Genomic DNA, 14924 nt, shown 5'->3' with positions numbered 1-14924 from the left:
AACAGAATGATCTATTTCAAGTGTTTATTTCAGCTAATGTTGATGATTATTGGTGTATCTGAACCCTGGACAGCCCTGTCTATTTGTACTTTTAATATATTAATAAAATTTAAATGTAAACCAATTTGCTTTTTTGGCTTGAAATCATGTAACCTCAATAATGTCAACACGACAGCCTCAGTGGATTAGTAAGGAGAGAATTACTAGGTTTCTTATTTTATACCATTGTAATCTGTTTGTAAAATATTTCATGGGGATGGAAAACCTCTTTAATTCAGTTTGGAATGGTTGTTATAGTGTGCCTGGTGTTCGGTAAATATTCTGACTCACAAATTTATTGAAAAACAATATACACAGTATGTCAGTTAAATAAAGCAAGTCCTCACAATGTTTTATTGACTTTTATGGAGAATCCCGACGTCTTTTACTTACACAAAAAAAAGAAATACATATTTCATCTAGTCCAATTAAGTTTACCACTTTTGCGGTTTTTAATTATTAGCCTGGCATTGGCACATGCTGAGTTTTGGATTGTTAGATCCTCACCCTCAAATTGAACAGCAAACCCCTCACAAAATGTCTGACACTCTAGATGTCCTACATGTTCTCAGAGCTTTCTGTAAAGGGAGCTGAGCTGTTGTCCCATCTCGGAGATAAAAATCCAAATTATAATTGGTTAGTTAGAATTGTAGACAGCATGCCTCTGGTTCATGGGATTTTCAGGAGATTTCATCCATTCCTTTTTCAAAAGTTGCTTTAACTGAGAAAGCCTCATGTTTGGATTCTCCTGTTTCAGGCGTGGCAGGTTTAGTTCTTCATATGCTGTAAAGGCGGCTTTCATTCGACGTTCAGGATGGCGGTCAAGTTCCTTGCTGACACTGGGCAGGAAAAAGAAAATAATAAGTCATTGAATTTCAAAGAAAGGAATAACTTCCAAATGTGGGACAATCCATTTAAACAGGTTTTTCAAAATGTATTTTTACTTGCCAACAGAAATGCAGAAAATAAGCCAATAATGACAATCCTGAAGTCCAATGCCGCCTCTCAGACAATAGGACAGGAAAAGTGATACTGTGCAGTAAATATTCAGAATAAAGCCACGTTCAGACACTCAGTATTTGTTTTTCCAATAATCTTTATTGGTTTTACAACTTTTTGAGGAGGAAGGGTAAAAGGGTAAGGGAAAAAGGGTAAAGGGAAGAAAGGAAAGACCCCCATATAATGGGGAAAGGAAAAGAAAAAGACAGGTATACATATACACAGACATTTTCATAGGTTTACACAAAATAACTGTTGCTTAATATCAGCTCCTGAAATAAAAACTCAAACAGTACACGTATACAATTGCGTATGCTCAATATCAGCGTCTGAAAACAAAAGTCAGTAAACTTAAACAGTACATGTATACATTTGCACAACACCAAGATAGATGATGTTAAATATCGGTTTCTGAAAATAAAAATCAGTATATAGACCTGTCAAGTCTGGGAACACCTTAAGGTGACCCTAAGACTGGTTGGAGGGCAATGTCCGGTTCTTCATACTAAGATGACAAGTGGAATAAGGAACTTATCAAGGATGTACTTTTGATGTAGAGGAGGTGTCGGAGGAAATTGCAGAAGATGTCAATCCTGTTCTTTTCAGAAAGTTAATTACTTCCTCCGGAGATGAGAGAATTAACAGTTTTGAAGCGAATTTCACTGGGTGAAGAAAGATTTTTGTTTTTGCAGGGTATCTTTAGACAAGTCCTTGAAAAAAGATAGGTTATTGTACGGAGATGGAAGGTGTTTTGAGTCTCTTGTCAGCATAAGGAGATAGTTCTTAACCCCTGTAGGATAGAGGGACACAATGACGTCACAAGCAATGTTTGTAGGGAGAGAGAGTGGCCTTTGGATTCTGAAACCCTTTTGATCAGATTTTTTCCTTTGTTGTGGGGTAATAAGTGAGAGATCATTGAAGAAATAGATTTTTTTAATTGTGAAGGTTGGACCGACTCCGGTATTCCTCTAATTTTTATAATTATTTTTTATTTTGAAGTCTTCATAGTTAGCCAAGTAGTCTCTAAAAAAGATGATGTCTTTTTGTATTCTCTCCAGGGAGTCTGAGAGTACATGTGGATCATGAGCATGGATGAAAGGTGAAATCTGGTAGTTTTTTTCTAGAGAGTCCCTTATTTTTGGGTCTTGAAGAGGGGCGTCAGGGACCTTGGTAGAATTTAAATTAGAGTATTTAATTATGAAATGTAATGTATCTTTGAAAAGCTTCTTGATAAAGGACTCAGAGGCTTTTACTGTATTTGATTGTTGAAGAACGGGTATTTTAGGTTTATATCCAAGTAGATTATTACCCTTTTCCAAGATGTTTGCTGATGTTAAAAGAGCTCTGCAGACATTGATCATAAAGCTTTCAGATGGGTAGTCATCAGAAGCTGGTATGTTATCTATTAAAGAAACATTGGGGATATGGTCCTCAGGACCCACATCAAATTTCTCTTGACCTAAATTAATTTTATTTGCCTGAGGTAAGGATTTTTCTGTGAGCTCATGAGTCTCATAATCAGTAGAACTCCCTGAGAAGGAATTTTGGGATAAGGTTTCATCAGACTCCGTAAAATTAGTAAAGTCACTGTCTCTTTAATCAGACGTGTCTGTGATTTTAGTAAATTCTTCTGAGTGGACACTTTCCAGCCCCTCTGATGAATTAGAAGAATTATCTGTATCATAGTTTATATCCAGCTGTTCTTTTTGATCTATTGTGTCGCTATTGTTTTTAATGGCTGGGTCCATAAAAGAGGTCAAATTAAGAGATATTTTTTGGACTATTTCTTCAAAGCTTTTAAAACATAAAAGCCTGGTTTCTTTTAGTATGGAATTTTGTTGTGACCGTATTTTTTTTTAAAAAGGTTATTTTCTGGTCACAGCCATTCCAATTTGTTGATAAAAACCTTTTAACAGATGGGCTTCTGCAAAGTTGCCCCTTATTGTCAGGGTTTTCATGGGTTTCTCCTATGGTTTTTGGGGAGTCAGAAGAAGGTTTAAGTGTGGCCCATCTCGGGAATGTAGGAAGAGGTTGTATGGCGCTATATAATCGTAGTGGTGTTCTAATCACCATTCCACCACATCTTATTGGCAGGACTCCCTCTTCCCTAACTGCTGCCTCATCATCCTCTTCGCCTTCTGTGGCGTAGCTCCTGCACGACTGCCCCTTTTTATTGGGGTCATTATTAGCTTCGCCTGTCATTTGTAGGCAGCTATGTGGAGGTTTAGGGACAGCACAGGTCTCAAAAGCAAAGAGAGACTGTGCGGCGCTATATAGCAGTGGCGATGTTCTAATTGCTGCTTCACAGCACATCTGAACATCCTGCAGCAGCAGGACTCCCCCACCCCCTGCCGCTGTCACACCAGCCACCTTGCTCTCCGCTATGCAGCAAGCGGCCAGCGGAGGAATCACCTGGCCACCCGGGCCTCACCTCCCAGCTCCCGCCGGACCGAATCAGCCACATAGACCTGTCCTGCGATCCTTCCTCTTGCAGCATCGCGGGTCCCGGTCTTATCGCCTCTTAGTCAGCATGTGTTGGTGTCACGGTGAGTGCGGACCTCCTCAACGGTGGCAGAGCTGACATCACCTGGGATCCCGCCTCAGCTTCAGCCAGCAATGAATCAGCAAGGCCATTGTTCTTCTTCCGACCTGAGTCTGTGTTGTCTCGGGGAGCATGTGAGACCCTCCCCGACACCGGAGTAAAAGAGACCTTTTTCACAACAGTTTGTTTGGCATTTACCATGAAATTCTGAGCTCCAGCTCTCTCTGTTTCTTGTGTGGCATGGGCCTTGAGGAACTTTCTCCTCATATCTACCTGTGTGGCGGCCATCTTGTTTGTAGGTCTTGCTGCAGGCCGAGAAGCTGTAGTAGTAATATTCTTTGTAATGTCCATTGTCATCTTCATTTTGGTGGTTGTAGATAAGGACCAAAGGATTCTCAAGCCTATAGGTCTGAAAGTTCCACTTTTAATAAGCCAGAAGTAGCTCAACATAGGGGATTGTTCAGGTGCTATGTGAAGGCATGTCTGCTCCTGTCCCCTGCAAACTACGTCCCCCCCCCCCCCCACACTCAGTATTTGTAAGCCAAAACCAGGAGTGGAACAATCAGAGGAAAAGTATAATAGAAACATGTCACCACTTCTGTATTTATCACCCATTCCTGGTTTTGGCTTACACATACTGATGTATACTCAGGACAAAAGAAGTAGTACTGTGCAGTACATATATACAAGACAGGAGGAGTGGTACTGTGCAGTGTATACATACAGGACAAGAGGAGTGGCACTGTGCAGTGTGTAAATATACAGGACAGAAGGAGTGGTACTGTGCAGTGTATACATACAGGACAGGAAGAGTGGCACTGTGTAGTGTATATATACAGAACAGGAGAAGTGGTACTGTGCAGTGTATATATACAGGACAGGAGGAGTGGTGCTGTGCAGTGTATATATACAGGACAGGAGGAGTGGTACTGTGCAGTGTATATATACAGGACAGGAGGAGTGGTACTGTGCAGTGTATATATACAGGACAGGAGGAGTGGTACTGTGCAGTGTATATATACAGGACAGGAGGAGTGGTACTGTGCAGTGTATATATTGTTGTGAATTTGGATTCTGGGCTCCCCCGGTGGCCGCTTGTGGAATTGGACTTGTCATCCTCTTTCCTGTTTCACCTGGTTCCATCTGTAGTGGGTGTCGCTATTTAAGCTCATTTCTCTGGTGGTTTCTTGCCGGTCAACAATGTTATCTGATGCCTCTCAGTGCTTGTTCCTGCTTCTAGACTACTACTAGATAAGTTGGACTTTTGTCCATGTTTTGTTTTGCCTATTTGTTCCAGTTCACAGCTGAAGTTTTGTTACTGTGTCTGGAAAGCTCTCGTTGATCAGGGATTGCTACTCTGGCGTTATGAGTTAATGCCAGAGTTTAAGGTAATCTCTGGATGGTGTTTTGTTAGTGTTTTTCTGCTGACCATGAAAGTATACTATCTGTCTTCTGCTATCTAGTAAGCGGACCTCAAATTTGCTAAGACTATTTTCCTGCTGCGTTTGTTGTTTCATCTGAACTCACCGTCATTATATGTGGGGGGCTACTGTCTTCTTTGGAATATTTCTCTAGAGGTGAGCCAGGTCTTATATTTCCCTCTGCTAGCTATTTAGGTCTTAGGCCAGAGCTGGGCATCTAGCGATAAATAGGAAATGCTACCTGGCTATTTCTAGTTGCGCGGCAGGCTTAGTTCATGGTCAGTATAGTTCCATCTTCCGAGAGCTTGTCCCTCTATAGGCTTGCTATGATCTCTGCCTGCAGAGATCATGACAGTTTGACCGGCCCCTAAAGTGTTAAAGACCCAGGTTGAGAAAGGAGAGTTATAAGAAGTCTGCTGGAATTTTTTTTTTTTTTTTTTTTTCCTCCAGTCTGCCTTGCTGCAGTTTTTTTTTTCTCTCTCTCCTCCTAATCTCTGTATGGCTCTGTGTGCACCTGACAATAATGGATCTCCAGAGTGTAACTGCGGGTTTGAATAATCTCATCACGAAAGTACAAAATTTACAAGATTTTGTGGTACATGCTCCGGTATCTGAGCCGAGAATTCCTTTGCCGGAGTTCTTCACAGGGAATAGAGCTAGCTTCCAGAATTTCCGAAATAATTGTAAGCTTTATTTGTCCCTGAAGTCTCGTTCAGCTGGAGACCCTGCTCAGCAGGTTAGGATTGTGATTTCCTTGCTCAGGGGTGACCCTCAAGATTGGGCCTTCTCATTGCCAGCAGGGAATCCTGCGTTACGCGATGTGGATGCGTTTTTTCTGGCCTTGGGCTTGCTTCATGAGGAACCTCATTTGGAACTTCAGGCAGAAAAAACTTTGATGGCACTATCTCAGGGGCAAGACGAAGCTGAAGTTTTCTGCCAAAAATTCCGTAAATGGTCTGTGCTTACTCAGTGGAATGAGTGCGCCTTGGCGGCAACTTTCAGAGAAGGTCTCTCTGATGCCGTTAAGGATGTTATGGTGGGGTTCCCTGTGCCTGCAGGTCTGAATGAGTCCATGACAATGGCTATTCAGATTGATAGGCGTCTGCGGGAGCGCAAACCGGTGCACCATCTGGCGGTGTCTATGGAAAAGACGCCAGAAAGTATGCAGTGTGATAGAATTCTGTCCAGGAGCGAGCGACAGAATTTTAGACGGAAGAATGGATTGTGTTTCTATTGTGGGGATTCTACTCATGTTATATCAGCATGCTCTAGGCGTACAAAGAAGCTTGATAAGTCTGTTTCCATTGGCACCATTCAGTCTAAGTTTATTTTGTCTGTAACCCTGATTTGCTCTTTGTCATCCATTGCTACGGACGCCTATGTTGACTCTGGCGCCGCTCTGAGTCTTATGGATTGGTCCTTTGCCAATCGTTGTGGTTTTGATTTAGAGCCTTTGGAGACTCTTATTCCTCTGAAGGGGATTGACTCCACCCCATTGGCTAATAATAAACCACAATACTGGACACAAGTAACCATGCGTATCAATCCGGATCACCAGGAGATTATTCGTTTCCTGGTGCTGTATAATTTACATGACGATTTGGTACTGGGATTGCCATGGTTGCAGTCTCACAACCCAGTCTTGGACTGGAGAGCAATGTCTGTGTTGAGCTGGGGATGTAAGGGTATTCATGGGGACTTACCTTTGGTTTCTATTTCGTCGTCCATTCCCTCTGAAGTCCCTGAGTTCCTCTCTGATTATCAAGACGTCTTTGACGAACCCAAGCTTGGGTCGTTACCTCCGCACCGTGAGTGCGATTGTGCCATAGATTTGATACCGGGTTGTAAATATCCCAAGGGTCGTTTGTTTAATCTGTCTGTGCCGGAACATGCTGCTATGCGGGAATATATAAAGGAGTCTTTGGAAAAGGGACATATTCGTCCATCTTCTTCTCCCTTGGGAGCTGGGTTTTTCTTTGTCTCAAAAAAAGACGGCTCTTTGAGACCATGTATTGATTATCGGCTTCTGAATAAGATCACTGTTAAGTATCAATACCCATTGCCATTGCTTACTGATTTGTTTGCTCGTATAGAGGGTGCTAAGTGGTTCTCTAAAATTGATCTTCGTGGGGCGTATAATTTGGTGCGGATCAGGCAGGGGGATGAGTGGAAGACCGCATTTAATACGCCCGAGGGCCACTTTGAGTATTTGGTCATGCCTTTTGGTCTTTCTAATGCCCCTTCAGTTTTCCAGTCTTTTATGCATGATATTTTCCGCGATTTTCTGGATAAATTTATGATAATATATCTGGATGATATTCTGATTTTTTCTGATGACTGGGACTCTCATGTCCAGCAGGTCAGGAGAGTTTTTCAGGTTCTGCGGTCTAATTCTTTATGTGTGAAGGGGTCTAAGTGCGTTTTTGGGGTCCAGAAAATTTCCTTTTTGGGGTATATTTTTTCTCCCTCTTCCATTGAGATGGATCCCGTCAAGGTGCAAGCTATTTGTGACTGGACTCAGCCCTCCTCTCTTAAGGGTCTTCAGAGATTTTTGGGCTTTGCCAACTTTTACCGCCGATTTATTGCTGGTTTTTCGGATGTCGTTAAACCACTGACTGATTTGACCAGACAGGGCGCTGATGTTGCTAATTGGTCCCCTCATGCTGTAGAGGCCTTTCAGGAGCTTAAGCGCCGTTTTGCCTCTGCCCCTGTGTTGCTTCAGCCTGATGTGAATCTGCCTTTTCAGGTTGAGGTTGACGCTTCGGAGATCGGAGCTGGGGCAGTGTTGTCGCAGAAAGGTTCCGACTGCTCCGTCATTAGGCCTTGTGCCTTCTTTTCTCGCAAATTTTCGCCCGCAGAGCGGAATTATGATGTTGGGAATCGGGAGCTTTTGGCCATGAAGTGGGCGTTTGAGGAGTGGCGCCATTGGCTCGAGGGGGCTAGGCATCAGGTGGTGGTATTGACTGACCACAAAAATTTGATTTATCTTGAGACTGCCAGACGCCTGAATCCTAGACAGGCGCGCTGGTCTTTATTTTTTTCTCGCTTTAATTTTGTGGTGTCATACCTACCGGGTTCTAAGAATGTTAAGGCAGATGCCCTTTCTAGGAGTTTTGACCCGGACTCTCCTGGTAATTCTGAACCCACAGGTATCCTTAGGGAGGGAGTAATTTTGTCGGCCGTTTCTCCTGATCTGCGGCGGTCCTTGCAAGAGTTTCAGGCGGATAGACCGGATCGTTGTCCGCCTGATAGACTGTTTGTTCCGGATGATTGGACCAGCAGAGTCATCTCTGAGGTACATTCTTCTGCATTGGCAGGTCATCCCGGAATTTTTGGTACCAGGGATTTGGTGGCAAGATCCTTCTGGTGGCCTTCCCTGTCACGAGATGTGCGAGTCTTTGTGCAGTCATGTGACGTTTGTGCTCGGGCCAAGTCTTGTAGTTCTCGGGCTAGCGGACTGCTGTTGCCCTTGCCTATTCCTAAGAGGCCTTGGACACACATCTCGATGGATTTTATTTCAGATCTGCCTGTTTCCCAGAAGATGTCTGTCATCTGGGTGGTCTGTGACCGTTTCTCTAAAATGGTCCATTTGGTTCCTCTGCCCAAGTTGCCTTCTTCTTCTGAGTTGGTTCCTCTGTTTTTTCAGAATGTTGTCCGATTGCACGGTATTCCTGAGAATATTGTTTCTGACAGAGGTACCCAATTTGTGTCTAGATTTTGGCGGGCATTCTGTGCTAGGATGGGCATAGATTTGTCTTTTTCATCTGCTTTTCACCCTCAGACTAATGGCCAGACCGAGCGGACTAATCAGACCCTGGAGACATATCTGAGGTGTTTTGTCTCTGCTGACCAGGATGATTGGGTTGCTTTTTTGCCATTGGCAGAGTTCGCCCTCAATAATCGGGCCAGCTCTTCCACCTTGGTGTCCCCGTTTTTCTGTAATTCGGGGTTTCACCCTCGATTTTCCTCCGGTCAGGTGGAATCCTCGGATTGTCCTGGAGTGGATGCGGTGGTGGAGAGATTGCATCACATCTGGGGGCAGGTTATGGACAATTTGAAGTTGTCCCAGGAGAAGACTCAGCGTTTTGCCAACCGTCATCGTCGTGTTGGTTCTCGGCTTTGTGTTGGAGATTTGGTGTGGTTGTCTTCTCGTTTTGTCCCTATGAGGGTCTCTTCTCCTAAGTTTAAACCTCGGTTCATCGGCCCTTATAGAATATTGGAGATTCTTAATCCTGTTTCTTTCCGTTTGGACCTCCCTGCGTCCTTTTCCATTCATAACGTTTTTCATCGGTCGTTATTGCGCAGGTATGAGGTACCTGTGGTACCTTCAGTTGAGCCTCCTGCTCCGGTGTTGGTTGAGGGTGAGTTGGAGTACGTTGTGGAGAAAATTTTGGACTCTCGTGTTTCCAGACGGAGACTCCAGTATCTGGTCAACTGGAAGGGTTACGGCCAGGAGGATAATTCGTGGGTCAATGCATCTGATGTTCATGCTTCTGATCTTGTTCGTGCCTTCCATAGGGCTCATCCTGGTCGCCCTGGTGGATCTGGTGAGGGTTCGGTGCCCCCTCCTTGAGGGGGGGGTACTGTTGTGAATTTGGATTCTGGGCTCCCCCGGTGGCCGCTTGTGGAATTGGACTTGTCATCCTCTTTCCTGTTTCACCTGGTTCCATCTGTAGTGGGTGTCGCTATTTAAGCTCATTTCTCTGGTGGTTTCTTGCCGGTCAACAATGTTATCTGATGCCTCTCAGTGCTTGTTCCTGCTTCTAGACTACTACTAGATAAGTTGGACTTTTGTCCATGTTTTGTTTTGCCTATTTGTTCCAGTTCACAGCTGAAGTTTTGTTACTGTGTCTGGAAAGCTCTCGTTGATCAGGGATTGCTACTCTGGCGTTATGAGTTAATGCCAGAGTTTAAGGTAATCTCTGGATGGTGTTTTGTTAGTGTTTTTCTGCTGACCATGAAAGTATACTATCTGTCTTCTGCTATCTAGTAAGCGGACCTCAAATTTGCTAAGACTATTTTCCTGCTGCGTTTGTTGTTTCATCTGAACTCACCGTCATTATATGTGGGGGGCTACTGTCTTCTTTGGAATATTTCTCTAGAGGTGAGCCAGGTCTTATATTTCCCTCTGCTAGCTATTTAGGTCTTAGGCCAGAGCTGGGCATCTAGCGATAAATAGGAAATGCTACCTGGCTATTTCTAGTTGCGCGGCAGGCTTAGTTCATGGTCAGTATAGTTCCATCTTCCGAGAGCTTGTCCCTCTATAGGCTTGCTATGATCTCTGCCTGCAGAGATCATGACAATATATACAGGACAGGAGGAGTGGTACTGTGCAGTGTATATATACAGGACAGGAGGAGTGGTACTGTGCAGTGTATATATACAGGACAGAAGAAGTGGTACTGTCCAGTGGACACTACTGTTCAAAAGTTTAGGATCACTTAGAAATTTCCTTATGTTAGGACTATGTTATGTTAGAACACCACTAACCGCCCTAACTAGGGACAGGTAAGCGCACTGGTTACGCACGGTGCCGCACTGGCTAACGCTAATGATTGATGTTATAGATTGTGCCTGGTGCTGGATGGCACTAACTGGCGCTAGACAGCTCCAACATTCGCGAGCATTCATCAACACTAGGGATGCGAATGATTCGGAGCTTTCACCAGAACAGGCATACATCCACACACACACAATAATTGATTTATACTAGCGCATGGCAGTGCAAACCTTTTATAGCTGTAGCTCTCCAGGACCTTCCTAGTGGTCTAATAGGAGCCGCTACAGGACCTGAGCATGTGACCCCCGACCTCCAATGAGAGGTCGACCTGTGGGCATGCTCAGTAGAGGAAAAGCAGGACAGTCCTTGGAACGTCTGCTCGCCACTAGGGTTGAGCGAAACGGGTCGTGCATTTTCATAAGTCGCCGACTTTTGACAAAGTCGGCGTCTCATGAAACCCGACCCGATCCCTGTGCGTGGTCGGCCATGCGGTACGCGATCTTGGCGCTAAAGTCGCGTTTCGTATGACGCGTTTAGCGCCATTTTTTCAGCCAATGAATGAGCGTGGGCAGAGTGATGACATAGGTCTTAGGGGAGTGAACGCCTATCGTCATGTTATCGCTTGTGCGCAGTAGGGATTTGGAATGTGAAATTTTCTGTGCTGGGACGGAGGGGGAGGGGGGGGGGGGAGAGAGAGAGAGAGAGAGAGAAAAAAAAAAATATAAAATAAATTCCTTCATTGGGTTTCGTGTTTCGGCCGAAACCCGACTTTTCACGGTGGTCGGCCGATTTCACTCGACTCGACTTTTAAGACAGTCTGGTTTCACAAAACCCGACTCGACCCTAAAAAACTAAAGGTCGCTCAACCCTACTCGCCACTTATAAGTGCTGGCTACAAGGGCTGAGACTGGAAAGGCAGCAGTAACCAAGAGCACAGTATCAGCTTGAGCCACACACTGGGATCTCTGCTGAGCAGGTTCCACTGCGGCTGGAGGAGAATGGGAGTCCGCAGCGGACATGGTTCGAGATTCCCCCTGTGTTTCTTCTAATAACTTTCTGGGCAGCTGCTATTTTTAGGCTGGGGAATGGGGGGGGAGGAATATCCATGGCCCCTTACCAGCCTGAGAATACCAGCCCCCAGCTGTCTGCTTTAGCCATGCTGGTTGTCTTAATAGCCAGACTTGCTGAAGCACACAACTGAGGGTTGCAGCCCACAGCTGTGAATTTTGCCTGGCTGGTTATCAAAAATACAGGGGAACCCATGCCATTTTTTAAATTTATTTACAGAGCAAGCGCCGGCTAATGAATACTCCCGATCAGCCGCTCCTGATCTCTCTGTTGTTAGCGGCAGCAGGCCATAGTCCCATCAGTCGACACCAATGACTGGAGGTAAACATTATACCTTGCTTAACAGCGTGGGAACCACGGCTGTCTTATCAGCAGGGATAATTTTACTGCCGATCAGAAGCGGTGTTTGCCGCACTGGACAAGCACCCAATGTTCGTGGGGCCTAACCCGAACAGTAACACGGACTTCCCGGTGATGTCCGTGTCTGTGCTCAGTGTCCGTGCCTGAACAGTAGGTATTCGGTATGGATGCCGAACTTTACTGTTCGGGTTCGTCCATCTCTACTCAGAACAAACCAGAAATCCATTCACTGTCTCCCAATTTCCCAGTGTATCCAGTTTAAACTACTAACACTGACCTACAAAGCCATCCATAAACTTTCTCCTCTGGATATTTCAGAACTAATCTCCCAATATTTTCCCTCACGTAATCTCTGGTCCTCCCAAAACCTCCTTCTCTCCTCTCCACTTATTCGCTCCTCACCCAATCGCCTCCAAGACTTCTCCTGAATATCCCCATCCTCTGGAATTCTGTGCCGCAACACGTCCGATTATCCACCACATTTGGATCCTTCAGACAGAACCTGAAAACCCATCTCCTCAAAAAAAAGATTACAACCTGCAATGACCACGCTGCCACCTCAACACCATCAGAGCTACTGCAACCCTGACCTACTGACTCCTCCCCCATAATCCTGTAGAATGCAAGCCCGCAAGGGCAGGGTCCTCTTCCTTCTGTACCAGTCTGTCATTGTTAGTTTGCTTACTGTAAGTGATATTTGTATTTTGCTGCAACCCCTTCTCATGTACAGCACTATGGAATTGATGGTGCTATATAAACAAATAATAAGAATAATAAAAATGAAAGACTAAACTCATGTGTAGGGAAAATACTGTTTATTTAAACCAACACATGGGTTCAGTCCTGCACTGGTGGTTTGTCTGAGGAAAAAGTCTGTTATATTCTGAAATGTGTCGATACAGAATAGCAAATTTGATTTTAACCAAAAAAAATAAAAAACCAAGTGATCCCTCAAAGTGATAAGAGAGATTTAAGCAAAAGTAGGAATTTAAAACTTAGCATTTAATAAACCATTAAAGGGTACTAAGACACAATAAAACATACATAATTAGAGCCTAAAAATGATCTGCCAAACAAACTATCAGGTTCAGATAAGACACCAATTGTCTATAACTAACTACCGTATTTTTCCGACCATAAGACGCACTTTTTTTCCTCCAAATTTGGGAGGAAAGTGTGGGTGCGTCTTATGGTACGGATGTAATGTGGGGAGGGGGCAGCGGCTAGTGGGATCGCACTGTGATCCCACTTGCAGGAGACAGAAAAATGTCCCCGCTGCCTGGAATCCAGTGCTGGGGAAACCACATGGTCCCGATGATTAAAGTGCAGTGAATATTCATTAGCCGCTTCCCCGCCCACCTGTCAGCTGAGCAGTGAGCAGCACATGAATAGTCCCTCACTGAAACACACATGGTTTCCTCAGCGCTGGATTCCTGCAGCAGCTGGGGAGATCTGTGTGTCCGGTGGAGGAGGGGGCAGCAGCAGGGGCCAGAGGGGACAAGATCGCCGCACACCTGCCTGGCTGTGCTGGATGCTGAGTGCTGGGCATAAAGACCTGTGTGATGTCATGAAGTGGGCGGGCTGGAGCATCACATGACAGCACATGACTCCCTCTTCTGATGTCATCACTAGTGTTGAGCGATACCGTCCGATACTTGAAAGTATCGGTATCGGAAAGTATCGGCCGATACCGGCAAAGTATCGGATCCAATCCGATACCGATGCCCGATACCAATACAAGTCAATGGGACTCAAGTATCGGACGGTATCCCTGATGGTTCCCAGGGTCTGAAGGAGAGGAAACTCTCCTTCAGGCCCTGGGATCCATATTAATGTGTAAAAGAAAGAATTAAAATAAAAAATATTGCTATACTCACCTCTCCGAGGGAACCGGCAGCGTTCTTTGCTTAAAATTCGCGCGTTTACTTCCTTACGTGAAGTCCCGGCTTGTGATTGGTCGCGTGCCGCCCATGTGGCCGCGACGCGACCAATCACAGCAAGCCGTGACGCAATTTCATTTCCTTCAGGATTTTAAAATTACGTTCTGGCTTGTGATTGGTCGCGTCGCCCATGTGACCGCGACGCGACCAATCACAAGCCAGAACGTAATTTTAAAATCCTGAAGGACCTGAAATTACGTCACGGCTTGCTGTGATTGGTTGCGTCGCGGCCACATGGGCGACGCGACCAATCACAAGCCGTGACGTAATTTTAAAAATGCGCGCGTTTCCTGCCTCCTGTGACGTCACGGCTTGTGATTGGTCGCGTCGCCCATGTGACCGCGACGCGACCAATCACAAAGCCGGAACGTAATTTTAAAATACTGAATGCCTAGAAGGACCTGAAAATTACGTCACGGCTTGCTGTGATTGGTCGCGTCGCGGCCACATGGGCGGCACGCGACCAATCACAAGCCGTGACGTCACGGAAGGAAGGAAACGCGCGCATTTTAAGCAAAGAACGCTGCCGGTTCCCTCGGTGAGGTCCAGGCTGCGTCGGAGAGGTGAGTATAGCAATATTTTTTATTTTAATTCTTTCTTTTACACATTAATGTTGTTTCGATACCGATACCCGATACCACAAAAGTATCGGATCTCGGTATCGGAATTCCGATACAGCAAATATCGGCCGATACCCGATACTTGCGGTATCGGAATGCTCAACACTAGTCATCACAGGTGCTTCAGACTCCCCACTAGAATCTGCAAGCTTCCTCTTATGACCTGTGCTGTGGAGAGGCAACAAGAGGGAGGGCTCTGTGTGCAGTCATGGGATGCTCCAGCTTTTTACCTCACCACAGCGGCTGGCTGCCACAATTAAAAGGTTAGTCTTTACAACACACAATAAAACACTCTGCCACTCCTGTGGTGAACTATAACTCCCAGCATGCCATAGGCTCTGCAGGACAAGCTGGGAGTTATAGTTCTTCCAACGGGATCTTAAAGCAGCACTCCAGTGTTATTTTTCAGTTCTGGAGCGGTGCTTTAAATATAAG

General features: G+C 45.2%; 1 protein-coding gene across 3 annotated transcripts in view; it reads right to left on the bottom strand.

Moving 5' to 3' along the window:
* Positions 1-359: 359 nt before the first annotated feature.
* CCDC124 (coiled-coil domain containing 124) overlaps positions 360-14924 on the bottom strand; it is an 86475-nt gene continuing 71910 nt past the window's right edge. For all 3 annotated transcript variants that reach the window (XM_077253353.1, XM_077253335.1, XM_077253346.1), the window contains exon 5: positions 360-878. In XM_077253353.1, the coding sequence (XP_077109468.1) occupies positions 677-878 (202 nt within the window). In that variant the 3' untranslated portion in view covers positions 360-676. The remainder of the gene's footprint in view (positions 879-14924) is intronic.

The sequence above is a fragment of the Ranitomeya variabilis genome, chromosome 1 (genome assembly GCF_051348905.1).
Source record: "Ranitomeya variabilis isolate aRanVar5 chromosome 1, aRanVar5.hap1, whole genome shotgun sequence".
Taxonomy (NCBI): Eukaryota; Metazoa; Chordata; class Amphibia; order Anura; family Dendrobatidae; genus Ranitomeya; species Ranitomeya variabilis.
Note: the sequence above shows the minus strand (reverse complement) of the source record. Positions and strands in the feature narration are given on the sequence as shown.